Source organism: Mauremys reevesii, linkage group 8 (assembly GCF_016161935.1).
Source record: "Mauremys reevesii isolate NIE-2019 linkage group 8, ASM1616193v1, whole genome shotgun sequence".
Classification (NCBI taxonomy): domain Eukaryota; kingdom Metazoa; phylum Chordata; order Testudines; family Geoemydidae; genus Mauremys; species Mauremys reevesii.
In genome coordinates, this window is record NC_052630.1 from 21,407,203 (window position 1) to 21,416,795 (window position 9,593).

At 44.1% G+C, this 9,593-nt stretch overlaps 1 protein-coding gene across 5 annotated transcripts in view; it reads right to left on the bottom strand.

Moving 5' to 3' along the window:
- Window positions 1-8,775, bottom strand: part of CSNK1A1 (casein kinase 1 alpha 1) — a 50,221-nt gene extending 41,446 nt beyond the window's left edge. Inside the window, exons 1-2 of one of the 5 annotated variants that reach the window (XM_039483632.1) lie at window positions 8,200-8,773; window positions 7,307-7,413 (exon numbers count right to left, since the gene is read on the bottom strand). In XM_039483632.1, the coding sequence (XP_039339566.1) occupies window positions 7,307-7,413; window positions 8,200-8,322 (230 nt within the window). In that variant the 5' untranslated portion in view covers window positions 8,323-8,773. Of the gene's footprint in view, window positions 1-7,306; window positions 7,414-8,199 lie in introns of all 5 variants that reach the window. The other 4 variants (XM_039483630.1, XM_039483629.1, XM_039483633.1 and 1 more) reach the window with 4 other exon arrangements.
- Window positions 8,776-9,593: the final 818 nt, after the last annotated feature.

The following is a 9,593-nucleotide window of genomic DNA, read 5'->3' on the forward strand; positions in this document are numbered from 1 at the left end:
ACTGCATACAGGATGCCACATATACTGAAACGGACAAAACTGGTGGCTACCTTGGTATCTGCTTCCGCTAGATAAAGCTGTGAGCAGAGGTAGACAGAACCAAGTATAGGAGAAGATCTGGAAAAGATTGAAGCTATCCCTATTCAACAGAAGAGATTTGGGAAAAGAAGTGGCAGGGGAGTCTCACACACCTACAAATATGAAACAATCCATTGACAGGACCCTCTCTGGTTCCGGCAACTTCCCAGAGCGCTGCCGATGGAAGTTACAGTTGTGCCCTCTCCATGTCTCATATTAGTATCTGGCTAGCAGGTCTGTTTTTCAAGCCCTGTCTTATGATCTTGAATAAGCAGTTCGAAGCTGAGAATGCATCTCACCAGTTAAAATATTTAACTTGTATAAAACACTGCTTAAAGGGACATTCACTTGAAATGAAGTCTGAAAATTATTAATCTATTGTTACTAACAAAATCCTAGGATTACTATTAAGTACCTATTTTTTCAATTTACTTTGTGCTTCCTGCAGCACTCTGTGTAACTCAGCTTCACCGTTTCCCTGAATAGTCCATTATTATTGGAGATACTAGTGAACAGTAAAGCCAAAAGACCCTTTTAACATTTTAAGATATTTCAGGACACTGTTTGAAGGGTGCTTTATCACAAGCTATAATATTTATAAATTTGAATGGTTTTAAATTAATAAATTTCAAGTGTCCTTTACATCACTACTCATCTAACTGCACATATTGCACTCCTGACGCTTAATGCTAGAGTAGGCTTTACTCATTTTGGAAGTTAGGAAGGACCCATGTTAACTGTTAAATTTGAATAGCTCCATACAATGGCGTGATTCTACTCACAACTAAATTAAAATGGCACTTTAGTCAGCTTCATATGCTTAGTGGGGTATTAAGACTCCTACAGTGAGAACACAGGGCAGACTGCTTTAAACCTTGTAGGTCATATCAGGAGAATAAGATTAATAAGTCTTCTAGACTTTGCTTCCCAAGATGATGGTGGGAAGCAGTAAGAAGCTTCACCCTTCTCCCTCCACTCCCCCTGCAATAAGGAATATGAAAATTGGCATAAACATGCCTCCACACCTGTACAATATACAACAGATTTGAACATTAAGCCTGGAGGAAAGAAAACTATGATATACACAATACATATGTTTTCAGTAGCCTTGGAACTCAAAGAATCAATGGTATATTTTTAGTGCCATTATCACCTACCAGTGTATGTGTTATTATGCCGTGTCTACACAAGAGCAATGGCTTCCTCATGTAGCCCCAGCCTTAGTTCTGCCCCCAAATAAATGCAACATTTAATATGTTACACATGATTAGCTGTAACCAAGGAGCAGATACATCACTCATTCCAAATACGGCCAGATCCTGGCAATTCTTCTGAACAGCTAATCCTCAAGAAAAATCTCTACCCAAAGAAAACCTACTTAAAAATATGTAGAAAGTGCATCTTGAAAGACATTTAAGTTACAATAAATTAATACAAGAAATAAAATTCAGAACAAGCCACCAGCCAAATATACTGCCAGCCAGAACCAAGGAATCTGGTACAAACTCAAATACCCCAAATTAATGTGATCAATTAAACAAGAAAGTAACAGATGAAAATGCATTGCCAGTACAAGAAGGGGACTGACATAATGCCCTAGAACCATCAGAATAAATCTGCCAGAAGAATGTGGACTTTTCATTCAGTCCATCAGAGCTGCCTTAGGGCACAAAATCAGTTAAAGAAGTGTAACCTTGATTCAAGTTTTCTGTCAAACCAAAAATGAAATTCATGTTGCACAATAAATGTACATGTCAAGAACACACATTACATTGTTTAACTACTAGTGCATTCAAATAGTTCCTTGTACTCAGAACTATTTTCAAATTCTTAATCATCTAAAGGGGTCTGCATGGTGGGGGTATGGAATAATAGCTGTGCCCTTTTTTCAAGATTTTTTTTACACCATAAAGCAAAACCTTTCCTGCCTAAATCTGACTGTTTGTATTTTTTATCTTAAACATAAGGATTGCAAAGTCTCCAACCTGTCCTGTTTACAGTGAAGGCTGAGGATTCATGTACTGTCAGCTTTCTCAGCTCTTTGAGGTGACATTCAAAAAATGTATTTTAAAATTGGATTTTGCGCTTTTGCTTCTTTATACATTATGAACACATGTAAGGGTTTTTTTGGCTAATTTATCTTAACATATCTGGAAGATCCAGTAAAACCAAGATAACTAGACTAGACGTATCTAAGCGTGTTTTTGCGCTTGCATCTAAGGGGGAAGAGAGCTGAGTATTCAACAGAGACTCTCTCTTATTGCAAAAGTATTAGTAATTGCACTTCCGTGTTTACTGCTTTGATATGTGTAGGGTATGTCTACACTTAAGTGTAGCACTTCAGTGTAACATTACCTATGGCAACAGGAAGGGTTCTCCTGTCAACACAGGTAGTCCACCTCCCCAGGTGGTAACTAGGTGAACAGAGGAATTTTTCCACCAACCTACCACTGTCTACACAGGCACATAGGTTGGCTTAACAATGCAACTCCGGGGTGTGGATTTTTTCACCCAAATGGACACACTTAAAATCAACCAAATTTTCTAGTGCAGACCAGGCCTAAGAAGGCCCAACATGTTTTTTAAAAGCTAGCCTGCATAATCTTTACATTAGTAACTCAGGCGTACCATTTTATTTCTTGTATAAATACAGCATAACAAAGGTGTTATCTAGTGGTTTTTATACACAGGTCTCAACAGTGAATCATAGAAATATAAGACTGGAAGGAACCTCGATAGGTTATCAAGTCCAGTCCCCTACACTGAGGCAGGACCAAGTATTATCTAGACGAGGGGTGGGCAAACTTTTTGGCCCGAGGGCCACATCTGGGCATGAAAATTATATAGCAGGGCACGAATGCTCATGAAATTGGGTGTTGGGGTGTGGGCCCTGGGGTGGGGCCAAAAACGAAGAGTTCAGGATGTGGGAGGGAGCTCCAGGCTGGAGCAGGAGGTTGGGGTGCAGGGGAGGAGGTGAGGGCTCAAGCTGACGGTGTGGGCTCTGGGGTGCAGGACAGTGGGACCGAGGGGTTCGGAGGGTGGGAAGGGGGATCAGTGCTAGGGTAGGGGTCCTGGAGGGGGTCAGAGGTGCAGGCTCCAGACAGTGCTTGCCTCAAGCAGCTCCCGGACGCAGCAGCACATCCCCCCTCTGGCTCCTATTCAGAGGAACGGACAGGCAGCTCTGCGTGCTGCCCCGTCCACAGGAGCAACCCCTGCAGCTCCCATTGGCTGTGGTTGCCGACCAATGGGAACTGTGGGGGCGGCGCTTGGGGCAGGGGCAGCATGCAGAGCCCCCTGGCTGCCCCTATGAGTAAGGGGCAGAGGGGGAACATGCTGCTACTTCTGGGAGCTGCGCGGAGCCACAGCACAAGCGGACTGGGGCAAACCCTGGATCCTGCTACTCAGCAGGAGCTCAAGGGCCAGATTAAAACATCTGAAGGCCCAGATGTGGCTCCCGGACTATAGTTTGCCCAACCGATACGTTTGACTAATCTGGTCTTAAAAGCCTCCAACTACCAGAGATACCACAACCTCCCTACATAATTTGTTCCAGTGCTTGACTACCCTTACAGTTAGATAGTTTTTCCTAATGTCTAACCTAAATCTCCCTTGCTGCAATTTAAGCTCATCATTTCTTGCCCTGTCCTCAGTGGGTAAGGAGAACAATTTATCTCCCTCCTCTTTGTAACAACCTTCTACATACCTGAAGACTTATGTTCCCCCCCCCGCCAAATGTTCTCTTCTCCAGATGTACCATCCCCATTTTTTTCAATGTTTTCTCATAGATCACGTTGTCTAAAATTTTCCTCCGTTTGTCGAACTCTTTTGTAAAGCATTACCTCGGTTTTACAGATGGGGAAACTGAAGTACAGAAAGACACAGTGACTTTTTCAAGGTTATACAACAAGCCAGTGGCAAAGCCAAGAATGAGCTCTCAATTCCCTGTCAAGTGTCCTATCCACTGGATCACAATACCTCCTGCTATGACTACTTTAATAGAGTGCAGCTGTAAGGTTTTATAACAGTTTTAAAGCTTGCCTGACTTATGAAGAAAAAAGGATTAAATTTTCCTTAATATTCTCCTCCAGCAGAGCACAACTCAATTCTATTTGAACTGTTCATATTACACACATTCTGTCGTAGTATTGACATGGTGTACTGTCAGAATATTTAACTGAAAACTGAGCTAAATATAAAAGCCAAACATTTTCCCGACAAGAGTGCAGTTAAAGAGTACCAGATCACATGCATCTAAAGAGACATACTGGAAAAAATCAAGCACAATATGCACAATGTATGGACATCATCAGGATCAAGGTCACAAATTAATTCTTTGTACAATGTACATATCCTTGATGGGTGTTCTAGTGACACAGTCCATGTTGTAAGTCAGGTTATTCATCTTCATTCACAGCAACACAAGTATTTGGCCCAAATCAAATTCCATCATACTTAATATTTGTAGACAAGAACTTTATTGTACAAATTGTTATTGCCCTTCTCTGATGTTAAAGTAGGAAACAAAATAAGAAAATAAGAAGCCTTTAATTTAGGTTTTCCCACTGCAACTGTCACCAGATATCATCAAGATAGATGCCAGCCAAAAGTAGAAATATGTGGTTAGAGACTGTCAATTCAAATTTTGGTAGAGTATACTCCCCACCACCACCAAGATTTAAACCCAGCAGAAGTGCTGTGGAAGGATTTCAAATTAGGGCAGATGTTCTGAAAGGCAGCATTTTGCAGAACACAGACTGTTAGGACTAGCACTGTGAGAATCTGAAAGTGAAATTGACCAGACTCTGTGTCAGTCAGGGTTATCTAAGGGATTGCTTAACCTGAACTCTTGTCAGTTTAAAAGAGTGAGTTGAGTAGTTTCAGAGACCTTATCAGTTGCCAAATCTCCCAACCAATTTTTTGTGGTATTACCCACCATTTCCTATTCTTTAAAACAGTTGTTCATTCCCATATTGTTGTGTGGAAAAAAAACTTTAAATAAATAAAGGGGAAAATGCTGACAATACACAGTGAAATGGGATATATAAAAATACTGTCCAATGCACAAAGAAAAAAAAAGATACTAAAAACAAGTTTTTTCTTTCAGTGATATCAATCTAGTTAGTTTCAAAGAGTAGGTACGTTTTATACAAGAATATTACTTAAGTTGACGTTTAGCATATCAGCTTGGAAAAAACAGTAATAAGTAAGTTTATTACTATTAAGCCTGAGGACATTTCTTTGAACTGTAATTCGCTTTTGCTACATGGAAACAATACTATGTTATGTATGGACTTGGTGGTAGAATAATAGGTATGTTATTCTTTAAGTGAAAAACAATTTACATTTACCTAAAAATACCTGCTTTTTCAGACTGGTCATGAATTATTAAATAATATCTGTTCGCTTTGGCAGTTTTTCCAAGTTAGCATCGTTTTAATGTGCAACTATTTCAGTAGTGGCATTTCAATAGATAATTTCATTCATTTTTTTAAACTGTGAAAAGGATGCTGAAATTGCATAGTGTATGCAGGTCTGGTTTCACACTTAAAGCTAGAGCTTTTTTGCTTCATACAGTTATATTTGTTCTACCCTTACATAAGGCTATACTGATTTTGCATTGCAAAGGACAACACAGCCTATGGCAACATAGTTATGGTATATGTGCAGGAGATATTACTGCTCATAACTGGAGGCACACACAAGTGTCCTTATTTGAAAGCATTAAACTAATTAGTATTCAATAAGGTTTACAAAATAACATGTCCTACAATAACAGAGTCCAGTCAAAATGTCCTACAAAATCTGTGGGGTTATATCCTTTACGTACATTAAACAAGAAAAAGAAGGGGTACAAAGCATGTACTATAGCTAGGCTTGTCAGTTCAATTTTAATATATTTTTAACAACTGATGGCTAATATTGATTTTTAAATGTTTTCTATATTTATCAATTTAAATTTTGACAGTTGAAGGGAATTTTGGGGGGGATCCGACAACAGTAATCTAATGACAGCAGATGTTGAGATTCAAAAAGTTAAAGCTTCAAAATCATTAAAGCACAAACTGTCAACATCACCTCAAAATTTAAATCAAACTATGCTCTCAAGCAGCACTTTTCTCACTTTGCCTATTTGTAAATTTCTATTATTGATGGAAATGTTTTTTCATTGGTTTGTGTGTACATGGTGAAATAGATGTTTATCAAGATTTACCGATAAAAAACTAATCCTTCCAATCCTAACTATTGCTAGTACCCTACCCTTTGCAAACCACTAAGTTCTGTTTATGTAGCCATTGACTCCAATAACATAGCTTTGATTTTCTTCACACTGACCACAAAACAGATGCTAAATACAATTCACAGAATTTTAAATGTGATACGCTTCTAATGAAGGCTCTTGAAAAGTGACAACTCTTATAAAAAGTTGTATAAAGATAGTTAAATTTCAGCTCATCTCTTACTGAGGTAAGGGGAACCCACCAGTTTATTTATTCTTGCTCACCTGGCTGACCTACCAGTATTAGTACAATAATCCAATTCTCAAGTCTGCTTCACTACTAAGAAAATTTAAAAATAGTTCTGACTAAGCCTCCCCGATGTATTAAAACAAGTTTTCATAACTAGCATGAAACAAGGAAGCTGCATAACAAGGGAAGGGGGGGGGGAGGAGAATAATCTTGGCACTGTATCTCTAGAGGGCTCAGTGACGCATCTGTTGTGGGCAACAGAAGGGGGTTGCCATTTCATTCCCCCTGGAGGTTCTCTACAGACCTGAGCCTTCCGGACACACAAATGTGCTGGAAGGAAGAGAGGTACATGCCAGAGCATGTCCATGTCCCAACAGAAGATGGGGGAAGGGTTAGTCACGTCCATCCGCCATTTTCTGAGCAGAGAAGGAAGACATGTTGGAACAAAAACACAACAAAAGAGAGCAGCCATTTCCAATGCTGCCTCCCCGGAAGCCAGCCTACACTCCCAAACACAAATCCTGCAGGAATTCCACCTCCTCAGGGATTGCTGCATAAACGGCTACAATCTACAGGGCAGTAAGGGAAATGGGGAAGGCTGGGTTGGAGAGATCCTGCTAATTCTACCATACACACACTATTCCACCTCCTAAATCAATCCTGAGTAAAAACACTCAACCCTTCTCTAACTATGGAGCCCCATCACACGATGCACTGGACAAGAGTCCATACTGATGTCCCACAGCCTGTTTGACTCTTACCTTATGTGTGGGATGCCAACTCCGCCTTGCAGAATCTTGTACAGTTTGCTCTCGTACAGCAGCTGGGGATGCCTGGCCTTCTGAGACTCCAACTTCACGGCCACTTCCTGCAGTGAGAGGGAACAGGGATCAGAGCATCCACCAAGCACAGGGGTTTAGGAGGACACAGCACTCCACTCCCATTCAGAGCTCTACTGCAGTAGATTTTGGGAATATGGGAAAATTTTCTAGAGCTCACAACACTAGCTCAGTATCCACAATATGGAGGAGCAGCAGGCTCTGCAAATAAAATCCACACGGTGCTGATTTGTGCATAAATATCCATCCTGGGAGGGAAATAGGACTAGAGATGTTTAGTCTTCAGATCCATACGACTAATCGAGATGGGAGTTGTTCCTTCGTGGCTCGGAAAAATGTGGGATGGAGAGAGGAAAAAGAAGAAAACCGAAGAGTAGGGGGTCTTCTGTGTTTCTCCCCATATGTTGAGTGCCAGGTAAGTGTGTGCTCCCTCAAAGTGGAAAGGGATGGATGACTGGGGGAGGGGAAGACAAACCCCTGCGCTGCTGAAGGCAAGGGACATATCCCCCCTTTTTTTGAAGGGTGTGCCTAACTCTACCACCCATCCCCAGGGTAAGTGGAGATCCCCCGAATCGATGTACTATCACCAGGTCAGTTTCTCCTGCGAAGGGCCAGCCTCCCTCTGGTAGCGGACTAACCACCCCGGCGGGTACGCTGATCGCCCAATCTCCTGGTGAAACCAAGCGCAGGGGCCTGGGCTCCCTGTGCTGACAGGACCCCGGCTCGATGAGGGTCACTGGGTAGGTGCCCCGGGGCGGGGACTCCCTGAAGGGATGAGTCCCGGGGCTCCCTGCGGGGCTACGTGGCGCCCTTACCTCCCCGTTGGTGATGTTGATGGCCAGATAGATGTCCCCGAACGAGCCCGACCCGATCTTCCGCACCAGCTTGTATTTACCCCCGACGATGAACTCGGCCTTGGAGCCGCTGCTGCTCGCCATGGTGAGGGGCGGCTCGCGGCCCTCCCGGCGCTGAGGGGAAGGGAGGTGGGGGTCCTACGCTGAAGCAAGGAGCCTGGGGGGGAGGGCTCTGCGCCGCCCGGGAGGAGGAGTGGGAAGCGGCAGCGGAGGAGGAATCTGGTCCCCGCCGCTCAGCTTAGGCCGGGCCCCTGCGGCGGGCGTCCTCCTCCGCGGCTCTGCCCTACTCCCCGGCCGGGCGCCACTACACTCTCTGCCCGCTCCAGAGATACGGGAGTGGCACCGGGAGACTCTGGGGATCCGAGCGCAGCTGGCACCGCCGGATCCCGGCCGCCGCTGGTCCTTCACTCAGCAGCCGCCGCCATCTTGTATATCGCGCGGCTGCTATCACGGACACAAAATGCCTCCACTCTGCGGCCGCCGCTTCTTCACCGCGCAGGGCACTCTGGGAACGGGGCGGGGCAGCTACTGTGCATGTGCGACAGGACACAAAACGCGCATGTGCAAGCTAAGAGGGCAGGCGAGGACGTTGGGCCAGCGCGCATGTGTAGACGGAGTTAAATCAAAGTCAATGACTAGCTTGGCTCTTCACGCAGCGTCAGCTTCCGCAAATGCACATGCGCACTACCCTATTCGGAATCCAAGGGGAAGGGTGAAAAGAAAGGGCGCATGCCCGCCCGTCCTTCTTCACCTGTTTCCGTCCCACACATCCTTAAAGGGCCAGTGGCCTTTCAAAATCACCAGGGGCCTCTGTCACTTGACATGGCCAGCTTGGTGGGAATGGGGCCAGGGAGGGGCACGCGGGCTTTGCAGCAAGAGCACACGCAGCGGGTTAGGCCCTGCTCCAGGGCAGCTGAGCCCCCCCAAGTCACCCCAGAGACTCAGATCTCTGTTTCTGGCAGCCAGCCTTGCTTTGGGGGAAGCAGAGCCAGGGCCCTGGGCTAGCAATCGGATCAGTCAGTCAGTCACCTTCAGATGGGGGCCATCTGATTGCGGGTGCTTCCGTTTTTGGTGCCCAGCTTGTAACAGCCAGAGCCTGATTTTCAGAGATCTTCAGCATCTGTTGCAGCATTCAGTGCAGTTAGTGAGAGCTGCTCATTTGGTGCTCAACACTCAGCACTGGAAAATCGAGCCCACAATGTGTCTAGCTGGCAGTATTGCTCATGCTGAGTATTCAAAAATCATGAGTCAAGCCCCAGAAAAATCATGAGCATGGCTTAAAAATTATGAGATTTTTAAAAGTCTAAATTTGGAGTTTTTTTGTTTGGCATCTGTTTTTGAGCCTCTAAGGTTAA